Source organism: Xenopus laevis, chromosome 7L (genome assembly GCF_017654675.1).
Source record: "Xenopus laevis strain J_2021 chromosome 7L, Xenopus_laevis_v10.1, whole genome shotgun sequence".
Classification (NCBI taxonomy): Eukaryota; Metazoa; Chordata; class Amphibia; order Anura; family Pipidae; genus Xenopus; species Xenopus laevis.
Window position 1 is genome coordinate 67963796 of NC_054383.1, and position 14700 is coordinate 67978495.

Consider the following 14700-nt stretch of genomic DNA (forward strand, 5'->3'; position numbering starts at 1 on the left):
AACCACACAGTTCAAATGAAATGTCCCTTCCCCAGAGCTCTTATTCCCCAGATAGCGCCACCATTTCCCAAAAGTACCTCTCCCTTTGGAATTCAGCAGCAGCTCCCACGTAGCAGGTAAATACACAAGACTTGTCTTCACTTTGGGGCCCCACGCTTGTATCCGTGCCAGTATCCTCCCTTTGGTGGCTTACTCATGGGGTGCTCTCAGAGGCAATTACACTGGAGATTATAGGCAGCTCTGCAACAGGATCGATCTCAACAGTGGCACCTTTCTCCTTCTGACTTTCTAGCATCTTGGCAGGGGACAGGCTGGGCTCAATATGTACCTCCACAGATTTAACAGCTTCTCTGTACTTACAGCTACTCATGCCGACTCTGTTCAGATCTCTGGGAGACCCCATACATTTGGCTCCAAAGTCAGGCACACCCTCTCTCCCAAGGATGCACTGGGGTGGCCAGCCAATTGGATCGCTCTCCAGCCTGTAACTGGGCTGGATGATGTCACAGGCAGAAAAAGGAGATTTTGTGTACTCACCGTTAAATCTCTTTCTCATCAGTCGCTTGGGGGACACAGGGACAATGGGGTATAGCTAGTACATCTAGGAGGCAGGACACAACTAGAAAAAACTGGTTCCTCCTCCACTGGCTATACCCCCAGTAGGCGGAGCTGAACTCAGTTTGAGCTGTGTCCTCAGGAGGATAGGACATGTTTTTCTTTTTTTCAAGTTTTTTCTATTTTATTTTTTAATGTGATCAGCTAGACTGGCACTTGGGGTTGTTCAGGCCCTCTACACTGCGTAGAGGTCTTAGATGTACCAGCTATAGCCCATTGTCCCTGTGTCCCCAAAGCAGACCTGGAGAAAACAGGGGAAGGATTCCTCTTGTCCCCTACAACACCAAAAACTGAAAGTTTATCAAACTAATTAAAATATAATGAACTGTTGCACTGCACTGGTAAAAGTGGCATGTTTGCTACTATAGTTTATATAAAGAAGCTGCTGTGTAGCCATGGGAGCAGCCATTCAAGCTGGGAAAAAGGCACATATTACATAGCACATAACATATAAGCCGTGTCCAATACAATGGTGCTGTCTGCTAAGTAACCTGTGCCTTTTTTCCAGCTTGAATGACTGTCCCCATGGCAACAGCTTGTTGATATAAACGATAATATACTTTAAAAAGCAAGCACACAGCTTTTACTATTGCAGGCTAACATTATATTATATGTTAATTACTTTAAAACACTTTAATTTTTTGGTGTTACTGTTCCTTTTAAAGGAAAACTAAACCCTTGATCCTCTCCTCCCCCCTCCACTGCTTCTGCTCCAAGCTTCCTGCCTGCAGTGATGGCTCCTTTGAACTCTACTGCGCAACTCTGCATATTTATAGCAGGTTAGCAGAAGGGAGGTTTTTAAAAAGAACAAATACTGCGGGCAGGGAGCGGGTCAAGTGGGGGTTGAGGGGCCAAGTGTTTATTTCTCCTTTAAGTTACCTTTTAGTATATTATAGTATGGATAATTCTCAGCTATTTTTCAATTGGCCTTTATTTTTTTTAATTAGTTTTTCAATTATTTGCCTTCATCTTTTGACTTTTCAACTGACGCCATCTAAAAAACAAAATGCTCTGGAAGTCTACAAATTTATTATTGTTACTTTTATTACTCATCTTTCTATTAAGGCCTTCTCCTATTCATATTCCACCCACTCTCTTATTCAAATCTGTGTTTGTTGCTAGGATAATTTGGACCCTAGCAATCAGATTGCTGAAAATATAAACTGGAGAGCTGCTGAATAAAATGCTAAATAACTACACTATATTAAAAAAATATTTAAAAGTGAACAACCCCTTTAAAATAACCAATCCATACTATTGGTTAAATCCATAACTGCTATCCCACATCCACAGTCCCTTCCTACTGTCCCCACTGCTACTGTAGGCACCATTACTCCCTACCATACCTGCTATCCCAGTCACAGTTCCCTCCCAGAGGCTATTATCCCACTGCTACTATAGGCACAATCTCTCCCTACTATGCCACAGTCCCTTTCCAGAGGCTACTATCCCACTGCTACTATAGGCACAATCTCTCCCTACTATCCCTCAGCCACAGTCCCTTTCCAGAGGCTACTATAGGCACCATCTCTCTCTACTATACCTGCTATCCAACAGTCTCTTCCCAGAGGCTATTACCCCCACTGCTACTATAGCCACCATCTCCCCCTACTTAACCTGCTATCCCACAGTCCCTTCCCAGAGGCTATTATCCCACTGCTACTGTAAGCACCATCTCTCCCCTTTCATACTTGCTATCCCACAGTCCCTTCCCAGGGGTTGTTATCCTCACTGTTACTAGAAGCACCATCTCTCCCTTCCATACCTGCTATCCCAGTCACAGCCCCTTTCCAGAGGCTATTATCCCCACTGTTAATATAGGTACTGTCTCTCCCTACTATACCTACTACCCCACAGCCACAGTCCCTTCCCAGAGGCTACTATCCCACTGCTACTATAGGCACAGTCTCTACTATACCTGCTATCCAATAGTCTCTTGCCAGAGGTACCCCCACTGCTACTATAGGCTCAATCTCTCTCTACTATTCAACAGTCCTTCCCAGAGGCTATTACACCCCCAATGCTATACTATACTATAGGCATCATCTCTCCCTGCTAGATCTTTTATCCCACAGTCCCTTCCCAGAGGCTGTTATCTTTACTGCTACTACAGACACCATATATTCCTGCTATACATGCTAACCCAAAGTAAAAGCATTGTCCAATATTTTACAGGAAAATAACTTGATTTTTCTGACTGCCAACTCCTCTAATGTCATTCTTTCTATCCATGTTTCACAAAGCTCTTTGATTTTATTCTACTCTACAATTTTCATTTTGCTTCTCATTTTGTAAATATTAAAGAATGACCTCTTCAGGAGCTATCATAAGAGCCAATCATCATTTCAATCATGTGACATTCTGGGTTTCTTTGATGCCCTGTGCCAGTGGGGTGTGTCAGTGATTCATCTACTGATTCATCTACTGAGAATGAACTACCTCTGGTACCCAATCTTCTCTTGTAACACAGGTGCTGAAGGGGGCACATAGCATATTTCCAGTGCCAGGGTGGACCTGGGATGGCTGCTGTACCCTGCAGAGCCGAGACCCCCTTTTTAGTGTATGATATGTGGGTGGTAGTTATCGGTCACAGGGGTATATTTTATATTAATATGTAAAATATTATGTATAATGTATACCTGGTGGGTTTCTGTTGCAAGGTAAACATGTACACTCCTAAATGGTTTTCCAAATTCTTAAATATTGAATGGAATGACAATGTAAAGCTAAATCAGGCATAAATAGATGCATGAAACTGAAAGTAGGCATTTGTGAATAGGATGTTCTTTTTACAACCAGTATACAGTATTAATCTTCCTACTATAGTTTTACACCTCCCCCCAATTTTACATACAAACAGACATAGTTAGGCTACTGCCACACAGGGCAGTTTCTCAGTCTGCATTTAAGTGCATAGCTTTGATCTGCTCTCTGGTGTGTGTGTGTTTTCACATTGAAATCTGTTCCATGTGTTTGCACCCAGGCCACTGCAATGATTCTGGGTGCAGATCCACCAAAGAGCAGATGGGTGGAGCAGTATACCCAACCTGTGTATAAGCGCAGAAACTGCCCTATATAAAACACAGATGTACATAAGGCCTGACAGATTAAAGAACACTACACAGGAATAACAAGCGCAAGACTTTAATATAAAATTCTCAAAACCAAACTGTACAAAATTTACTATTAATAGTTATTTCAAAGCACCGTATTTAAAAGTTCATGGACTGGGATGAAATATTGTTACAACAAACTCAACACTTTTCCTTTAAAAAAAATGTACACACAAGATCAATGCTTTAAAATGAAGCCCCCTAATTTTAATTTAGGTCAGGTAAAGAAGATCTGTAGATAAGCACACTAATATGAGGCAGTCCAGTTAATCAAGTGATTATCTCACACATAAATCAAACCAGCATTCATGGGCCAGTCTTAGTTTGGTGGGGAAATGTGACCTAACAATGAGAATTTTCCCAGGTCCCCTGTAAGAGATCCGATCTCAAGTGCTATAAAAAGCCACAAAATCTAAAAGAAAAGCTTGTCCTATTTGACAGGCTATCTTTTATCATTCATAGTCCTAACAAACTAAACTGGCCATATGCCCAACTGTTTAATAGCTCTGCAGAATTCCTCCCTATTAATTTATCTCAGAACGCTAATTATTCTAAAAGGGCAAAGTTTTACTTTGATGCAACAGAGAAAATGGTATTGGAATCTTAGTTGATACCATCAATGTTTAAATAAATCATCATAAATAACACTTTATAGTGAAACACTATATAAATATAGAAGAAATGTTAGTACAGTACACCTGCATTGTGGAAATCTATCTAAATCTATAAGGAATAATAAATGTTTTTAATGTAGTAAAATTTACATCTATAACCAGTTGGAGATGTTCTGATTTTGAATACCATTGGATTCACAGTTATATTTGTCAAGTACTTGTTTGAGAAACTCTAGTCTGTTTAATTTTCTTAAAAATTAGTTTTACACTGGCTTCTTTTAAAGGGGTTGTTCACCTTTCAGTTAACTTTTAGGGGCAGATTTATCAAGGGTCGAATTGAAAATCTAATTCGATTCGAGTTTGAGGGTCGGATCCTATTGACCCAAATTTAAAAAATTCTATTTTTTTTTCTAATAAATTAGATTTTTTTTAAATAAATTTTAGATTGGTCATTTTTTTCGAATTTCGAGTTTATGGGAGTTTTTATAAACTCCCAGAAACTCTAAATTCGACACTTGATAAATATGCACCTAAGTATGATATATAGAGTGATATTCTGAGACAATTTGCAATTGGTTTTAATTTTTTATTATTTGTGGTTTTAAGTTATTTTAGCAATCTGGTTGCCAGAGTGCAAATTACTTTAGCAACCATGCATTGAGTTGAATAAGAGACTGGGATATGAATGGGAGAAGGCCCAAATAGAAACATGAGTAATAAAAAGTAACAATAGCAATACATTTGCAGTTTCACAGAGCATTTTAAATGGGGTCCGTGACTCCATATGAAATAGGGAAAAGAGTCAGAAAAAGAAAGCAAACAAGTCAAAAACTATACAAAATAAATAATTAAAACCAATTGAAAAGTTGCTTAGAACTGGCCATTCTATAACATACTAAAAGTGAACTGAAAGGTGAACCACTCCTTTTTAAAAGAACAATGTTCTAGTTATCCACATGGAAGCTCCTGAAACTGGACTTTTCTGAATATGTTATCATTCAAGTTCTCTGATTACTTTGTCAGTTACAAGTTATTTTATATGAAATGGACAATTAAGGATCCACAAAGGAGACTGCAATGTATCTTGTTCCTTTTGTTACACGTAGTCCCTCATGGTAATGAGTCAGTCGCCCTGGGTGCATCAAAGCCCAGCCTTTCCTTGGGGCTCTTACAGAGCAGTTGTATCGGAGGAATCTGCAGCCACCTCCCTAGAAAACCAAATATAAGTTAGCAACCATGTAAAAAGCACATCTCTGAACATGTATTTTACATAACACTTTATTTCTGTAAACTATAATTATACTTATGAAGAAAGAGAATAATGTGAATAAAAACAGCATATAACAGCTGAAATGCTTTTACTTGTGTGGAGGAAAAATAGACTTAAAGGGATTCTGTCACGGGAAAACATATTTTCTTACAAAATGCATCAGTTAATAGCGCTCCTCCAGCAGAATCCAGCATTGCAATCCATTTTTCAAAAGAGCAAACAGATTTTTTTAATATCTAACTTTGAAATAAGACATGGAGCAAGACGTTCTTAATGGTAGAATGAGTTATTTGCATGTCTAATTTATTAATAAAAACGACACCATAAAAATCATGACAGAATCACTTTAAAACTCAAAAGTAGTGATAGTTTTACAGGGCAATATCCTTTTTTTTAATTTTTTTTTTTTAAGTAGACCTTTTACTCTATTTATCTCTGTCATTCTGCATTTTTAAATATAAGTGACAGCTGCCATATTGCATAACATGGCCTTCTCCTTATCAAGAAGAACAAGTCTTTATGTTGTGTCACTATTTTTGACAAAAGAGAATGCTTCAGTATGATAGCTGGCATTTAAATGAAAAAGTGCAGATAATCAGTGTTCTAAACACACAAGGAATTATTCTTTATAATTTGGATATATTTTTCTTGACATACTAGTAAACTACCCCCCACGTCTTTGAAATGGCAACACCTCTTTATTATGATATTGACAGTAGGGATGCACTGAATCTACATTTGGGATTCGGGAAACTCCCTGAATACTTTGTCGGAATCCGGAATGAATCCTAATTTACATATGCAAATTAGGCACAGGAAGGCAAAAAGTGGGGGAAAAAATGTATTTCCTTTTTTTGTGACAAAAAAGTTAAGTGATTTCCCTCTCTGTCCCTAATTTGCATATTCAAATTCAGTTCAGCCAGACAGGAGGATTCAGCCAAATCCAAATCCTGCTTTTTCAAGGTATTCATATTTTTATCGATTGTTCAACAAATTTTTTTTTTGTTCGTACTTTTTTACATCAGAACTTTTGATAAATTCAGTGACAATCATGGTTTTAGAGTGTGTGAGTTTAGTCATGGTTTCAAAAACCTCTCAAATCCGACCTTAAATAAATAAGCCTCCAAATTTTGTGGATACATTATTGGGGATGAAATCCCTTTTAAATAAAACATTTTTGTGTGAAAATATTGGCCCATTAGAAAATGCTATTGCTTCATATACCTACATGTAGATACGAAGTAGCATATATTCGCAAATACTTACCTCGTAATCTTGTCCAACACTGTTCAGAGCAATGTTAATAGTAAAGGTGGAAGCATCATGATGAGGCTCAAGTAATGGTTGTTCATCTGGTTTGTATCGAACAACAAAAGCCAAGTCAAACTGTGCCTGTAAAAATAAATGTGCAAGATTAATTTATGCAAAAGTTACAGAAGTGGCAGGATTATAACATCCATGCATATTTTTGCATTATGAAGCATTGGAAGTGAGGTTGCTGCCGATTTTCTCTATTGTATTACAGGAGAAGCCTAGATTGCCAAAGCTCTCCTTAGCATGTGGATTTGAACTTTCACTCTGCATCATTGCCCAAAATAGGGTGATTTTAAAAGGGTTGTTCATCTTTAAATTAACTTTTAGTATGATGTAGAGAGGGATATCCTAAGACAGTTTGTAATTGGTTTTCATTTTTTTTTTATTTGTGGGTTTTTATTTATTTACTTTTTTTCAGCAGCTCTCCAGTTTGTAATTTCAGGGTCCAATTTACCCTTGCAACCATGCATTGATTTGAATAGGAGATGGCCTCAGTAGAAAGATGAGTAGTAAAAAGTAGCAATAATAATAATAATAATAAATTTGTAGCAGTACAGAGCATTTGTGACCCAAATATGAAATCTGGAAAGAGTCAATAGAAGGCAAATAATTAAAAAACTATAAAAAAAGGAAAAATGAAGCCCATTTGAAACGTTATAAAGAATGAGCCATTCTATAACATGCTACAAGTTAACGTTAAGGTGAACCACCCCTTTAACAAAACTGGCACCCACAGGATATCAAAGTATATAAAGACACTGCAGTAATCGGTCAGAAATGGTCGAGACGACCATTGCAACCCTGTTTGTGTTTACACCTTAAAAAAACTCTCTACTTGTGCTATATAAATGAATAAAACAAAAGATAAATACAACATATAGACACAGATTAATGATCAGTATATAGGGATACTACATGTAGTGCATTCACTATTCAGTAAGTATAGACATATTGGGCACATTTACATAATCAAATTACTGTTCTGATAGATATTTACATATGTTGTGCTATTAGATATGATAAAATGAAGATTAATAGGAATCAGTAGTCAATTGCAACTTCATATACTTACGCTTGTATAGTAGCCTGGAAACATTTTCTGAGTTAATGGAGCAATAAAATCTAATAGTATCTTGTGCCATTCTTTTTCATAGTCTATCTGGTTCATGTGAATGTCTATTGTAGGGACATTTTCATAGCCACCTTGGAGCCTTTCATCCTAAAATAAGTGAATCAAGCCAGTTATCATTATCCAAGCTTAATTAGAATTAGCAAAGACTTTACTGTATATAAATATTTTACCTAATCAGTTTTTTTATGATAGAGGCAATACAACCTGTGTTTTCTTTTGACAAAGCATACTTGCAAATAAAAAGTATTTAGAACAGGATTTTTTTATTTAAAAGGCAGCTAATTTGTGGCCATTATATATACCAAGAATTATAAACCCTCACGTATTTGACTCTCTACACATTTGTTCCAACGCGATTTTGCAGTACAAAGGTAAAGCTTAATTTTAAAGGAATAGTTTAGTGTAAAAGTAAAAACTGGCTAAATAGGTAGGCTGTGCAAATAATAATGTTTCTAATATAGTTAGTTAGCTAAAAGTGTAATCTATAAAGGCTTGAATGAGCTGATGTCTAACAGAACAGAACACAACTTCCTACTTTTTAGCTCTCTAACTCTGAGTTAGTCAGCAACTTTAAGGGGGGGCAACATGGGACATAACTGTTCAGTGAGTTGGCAATTGATACTTAGCATGCAGGTCAAATACAAAAAAGGGGGGTTGTGGGTGCACTCCTAAGGCTAAATTATAATATGTTTAAGTACAATGGAAATGTTACTGACCTGGCCAGTTAATCAATGCACATTCCCTTGTCCCCTGTCTAAGTAATTCAGAATAAATGCAAATGCATGCGTTTTAAAAAAAACAGGATTTTTTTGTTACAAAGTTATGATCATAAAATTAATAAGCCACCATACCACATCAAGGTAAACCCCACACGGTGGTCCCTAACTTGTTTACCTCTGGTCATAGTATAAAAGAGATATATATATATATATATATATATATATATATATATATAGGTGTGAGTATAAAGGGAAAGCTAAAAAGCAAACAGTTATGACCCATGTGGCCTCCACTCAAGTCACTGATTGGTTAATGCTTCTTAACCAATCCGTGGAAACCAAGAGAGCTGCAAAGCATGAAGTAGTGTTCTGTCTATTATGTTAGACATCCAGTCACTCTAGACTTTATACATTACATTTTTGACTTACTAACTATATTGAAACATTTTTTTATTTTACACATCTATTTACCCAGTTTTTATTTTTACACTGAACAATTCCTTTAAAATGGGGAGCAATTGGTCTAGAAGTTTAAGTTATGAACCTTTGATGTGGGAACTCTTGCTAGAGACCCTGGTTCTATTCCCTGTGGCATGACTTGTGACACACACTCGGCCGATTATGGTGATGAAAAGCATGACTTTACATTTCACATTGATATGGTTCCAGATGAGAATGGAAGAAGAGGCTGTTGCCTGCATAGGGACCGATACCGGCAAGTGTATTTCAGCAGGCTGATTTCATCCCCCAATTGACAGTTAGCCTAAGAACGAAACCCACTGTATTCTACAAATATTTTATTTGTTATATGTACTTTAACCTGTATATTTAGCCCAATTTTAACTTGAATGACTGCCCCAATGACTACACAGCAGCTTATCTGTACAAACTATAGCAGTCTTTCTGAAGCACAAAAACCAATTTTTCCAGTGCAGGAAACAGTACTAGAGGAGGCACATTTATCAAGGTCCAATTTAGAATTCAAGTGAGTTTTTTTAAATTCCCTTAAATTTGAATATACTCGAAAATTTGACTAGTGGATTATTTAATAAAAAAATCTAATATCTAAAACCCACACTAATTTTACCGACCCGAAAACTCTAATCGAATTTGATTAGAGTTTCAACCGAATTTGAAACTTGACTGTCAAATTGGTCACTGGACTGACTTTTACATGAATTCTACAGGTTTTAGGTGGCGAATAGTCGAATTCGAATTCTTAAAGGCCCAGAATATGATAAATCTCTACAATCTATTTTTTTTTAAAAAAAATTTGAAATTTAGAATTTTGAATTCGACCATTAATAAATCCACTGAATTTTAATAGCTTTAAACATTTTAATTTTTTCATATTACTGTTCATTTAAGGGTATGCAATTGATCAGCCCCCAGGCAAAACAGAATACAGGTATTGGACCAGTTATCCAGAATGCTCGGGACCTGGGGCTTTCTGGATAATTTGGATCTTCATACCTTAAGTCTACTAGAAAATCATGTAAACATTAAATAAACCCAATAGGCTGGTTTTGCTTCCAATAAGGATTAATTATAGCTTAGTTTGGATCAAGTACAAGGTACTGTTTTATTATTACAGAGAAAAAGCCAATCATTTTTTAAAAGTTGGATTATTTGATTATAATGGAGTCTATGGGAGACTGCCTTTCCGTAATTCGGAGCTTTCTGGATAATGGGTTTCCGGATAAAGGATCCCATACCTGTACAGCACAACTGGCTATATACAGGGATAGCCAAATGCTGTTGTTCAATATATTTGGCTGTCCCAATTGTAGCAAACGAAGGGTAGTAGTTCCAGTGTATTATGCACGGCTGACAAGGTGCATTGGCAAATTACATGTCCATATGTTGGGGCAGAATGGTCAATATCATTCAAACTGTCAAACCAAATCTGGCCATCTACGACGATAGATTACAAATAATATGCCCCCTCTGACCTTGTTACCACCACCTGACCACTTGCCAAAGTTCTCCATTTCTTCTACTATCTCATTGCAGGTTGTCTCCGTAAATAAAGGAAACCAGTACACATCTGGGCAGGGCTGCAAGACACAGTTAAGAACATCACTTATAGGTATAATACCATCTTCCATGATAGAATACAAACTCAGATGTACTTAGAATAAAAAGTGGAGCAGAAAGATTACGTCATGTTAGCAATCCCTTTAAGAAAACATATGTGTTTGGTTTATGCATTATCCTTTAAGCCATAGTTCACCCTTAATTGAAATGTTATGATCAGGTTGACAGTGATATTCTGTGTCAATTAGCAATTGGTCTTCAATTTTATGGTTTTGAATTATTTCACTTTGTGTTCAATATTTTGGAATTTCAGGTGTAAATGACCCTGATCAGTCAGGCTATGGTTTGAATGAGAAACAATAAAAATACTAGAAGGCTTGAATATAAAAATAAGTAATAAAAAGTAACAATAATATTATAGCCTCACAGAGCAATCATTTTCAGCTGCAGGGGTCAGTTGACCACAATATGCAGGCTGGAAAGAGGCAGAAGAGGAAGGCAAATAACTGAAAAACTAGTTTTTAAGACTAGAACAAATAGACTAAAACATTATATAACACATTATTTATCAAATTGAATCCCACACCTTCTTCATACTTACCATTTCAACTAATTTCCCTTTTAATGCTTCTGAATAATTAGGATGAATATATTTTTCTTTCCAGTCCTACAAAGAAAAATCAGAAAACCTTTGAGCTACCCTTAGGGACCAGTTTTAGCTATCACAGACATGGACTTACTGAACTTTCCAGCACATGAGAAACAAACACCCAATAAGTATGCAAAATTAACAAATTTATGATCTTACCTCTGTGTTTTCAAAAATCTCCCAAAGATCATTATGAAGATGAGTTGTTTTGTAATTCTCCAAGGAAAGGATGTGGCCAAATTCCTGTCTGTTTGTAACAAACATAAAGATTCCCTGCAACCAAATGATAATTTGTGGTCAGAACATTAAAATACATGAATGCACAAAGACTATGTGCTGCCTTATATCCTGTAATGAATTCTCAAACTTAGCATAAAACAAAGTCTATTAAAGGGGTAATTCACCTTTACATTAACTTTTAGCATGCTGTAGACAGTGTTAATCTGAGGCAATTTGCAGTCAGTTTTTATTTGTATTTTTTTTAATTATTATTTAGCTTTTTGTTCAGCGGCAATCCGATTCAGAGTTTTGAAGCTATCTCACTAATTTACTGTAACAACAAGGCAGTGGTTTGAATGAGAGAACAGAGGATGGATAGAAGAAGGCCTGAACAGAAACATGAGTAATTAAAAGTAACAATAACAAAATTGTAGCAGCAGCTGACAAGGTCAGTGATCCCCATAGACAGGAAAAAGAGACAGAAAAGACAGGAAAGAGACAGAAGAGGAAGGCAAATCACTCAAAAATTAAACTAAAAACAGGTAATCCCACATGGAGCAACACGTAAAGGGAAATATGTTTTATAAGCCCTTGAAAGACTCCCTTGGTATAAATTATTTCTTTGTCACCCAATTTCCAAGAGTCCTAAACTATACTTTCAAGTTGTGTTCACTAAGTAAGATGTGTAGTGTATGCTACTACAAAAGAACACAAGAAAGAACTTTTCTGAAGATTTCTATTCTGTGTACGCACCAAGTCTAACTTTGTGCAGGGGTTACCTGGAAGCCTGGGGCAAGCTATACATCAAAGTACCCCAGGCCAGTGGGCTTTTTAAAGAGAAGAAGCGCCAGCTCATTGTAAGAGGTGATTAGATTTGCTGAAGGGTGTCTAAGGAATTGGCACCCTGACTGACTCTTTGATTCCTTCTGCTCTCATTTCATATTACATCACCATGTAAAGCAGCACATACAACACAAGACCCATGAGTATTCTGTAAATTATATCCTAATTAGTGTTTCTTAGAGATGTAATTTGTGTCACGTGACTTGTTGACAATTATGTGGAACTCTGAGGTGACTTCTAATATCCTCATATTTTGCAACAGGAGGTACTTTATTATAGTAAAAAAGTTTAATTGAGTCATGTGACAGAAATTACATCACTAAGCTCACATTATAATCAATGAGATCACTAAGCACCTAAGGATATAATTTACAAGATATTCATGGCTCTTGTGTATTTCATGTGTGTGTTTGCGTGTATGTGTAGGTGTGTATGCCTTCTCTTATACAGACCTGTTGGCGGACATTATCACAGAAAACCATGTCAGAGTCCAAGGTACCACTGTGGAACATATCATTCTGACTTAGTTTAGATCTCAGAATGCTTCCTTTCACCAAATAAACACTGGAGATATAAGGGACATTCCAGACTCCACTAAAAGAAAACAGAAGAACAACCATAAACTAATTACACTTTAAACGGATTAGTTTCTTCCACTGAAATTTCTCCTTTGAGAAATTAAAGAAGAGGGAAAGGCTTAATCACTGTCTGTCTGGGCTGTGCATATGCATATTAGAGTAAAATCAGAAATTATGTATGACCCAGACAGCCAACCACAAGGGATCACTGTGAGAGGGGGCCAGATGATTGTCCAGCACTCGCTAGAGTAGTACCACATTCTGGTGTATTTTTCATCAAAGCGGCCCATGGTCAGATTATAATCACTGGTGTATATCTAACAGATTGGCACCTCTCAGTGCTTAAAGGAGAACTAAACCGAAATTGCATAGACAGAGCCACTGACACTGTTAACTTTGAAGAGAGCTGTTGCTCGGAAAAGCCTACTGTTAGCAGTCTAAAATTGATATTATCACAGGGCCTGTATAGAAAGTAATATATACATTGCAAAAGTTTTCAGAGGACCTCTCTGAGAAAGTTTACATCAATTCATTTCACACTACTCAATGGCACAAACAAAATTAGTTAAAAAAGGTACTGGTGAAATTATCTTGTTATACTTTTTGGTTACCCATATTTGAGGCCTGGTGGCAGGAAAAACAACAGGCACAATTCATGCACACAAACAAAACAAATGCAGTGCAGCAACCACCATATAGACAGACAGAAACCAATTCATCTCTTGGAAACCCAGTACCACGCTCCTCTTCTCTGAATGGCCTTCTCTCTGTCTTATCCTTAAAAATGCATGCTGTTCAGCTATGTTATGCCACCATCTTGCATTCAACATAATTGTTCTTAATACAGAGAAATATTTATGCAGCTACTGATTTATGCTCTTTGTATAGACTATGGAAAAACCTAGAGAGTTGTTCCTGACATTTGTGGGCCTGTATGATAGGGTGAGGAACATACCATGCCCCTTGACAACCAGACCCCTCATTCCCCTTGTAGAAGGAGCATGTGGCTAGCCTGCCAGTTAGTAATAACGAAACAGGAGCTTGGAGCGTCTAAATAAATCAACATTCAGCTCTTAATATTTCCACTGGCTAAAATAATGGAGAAAATAAAGGTATAGTGGCCCTTTCAGGAATATGGAAATGCCCTTTGTTATGAAGTATAGTTACCCGATGGCTAAAAACATATGCATACATTTTAAACAATACAGAGTAATGGGAATAAGGTTAAACACTGCACATACATTCTTTGTCTTTGAACAATGTCTATGTAATCCTCAGATCGAGCATAATATCCATCAGAACTCAAGGCTCCCCAAAAGTTTGACCACAAGTTGGCATTTCGGCTTACCAAGGGGGCAATTACAGACCTATTATTAAAGAAAAAGGAAAAAATAAAACAATGTCCCAATCCAACAATGGGACAAAAGAAAAAGTAATACTCAAAATAATTAGTAGTCCACATAAATGTCAGACTATATCATAAGTTATAAATATAAGTTAGTCTTGCTTGGTTGCTTCCAAGTCTGAAATATGTTACTGACTAAACAGCCATTTAAGCACACTACCATATTTATGATAACATGGCTACAATGTTCAG

At 36.7% G+C, this 14700-nt stretch overlaps 1 protein-coding gene across 1 annotated transcript in view; it reads right to left on the reverse strand.

Moving 5' to 3' along the window:
- Positions 1-4914: 4914 nt before the first annotated feature.
- The window catches only part of plod1.L (procollagen-lysine, 2-oxoglutarate 5-dioxygenase 1 L homeolog), a gene marked incomplete at its 5' end in the record, with an annotated part of 32931 nt that continues 23145 nt past the window's right edge, over positions 4915-14700 (reverse strand). The window contains 8 exon segments of the mRNA NM_001094810.1: positions 4915-5550; positions 6879-7004; positions 7999-8145; positions 10730-10834; positions 11416-11481; positions 11623-11736; positions 12978-13119; positions 14345-14470. Coding sequence (NP_001088279.1) covers positions 5395-5550; positions 6879-7004; positions 7999-8145; positions 10730-10834; positions 11416-11481; positions 11623-11736; positions 12978-13119; positions 14345-14470 — 982 coding nt within the window. The 3' untranslated portion in view covers positions 4915-5394.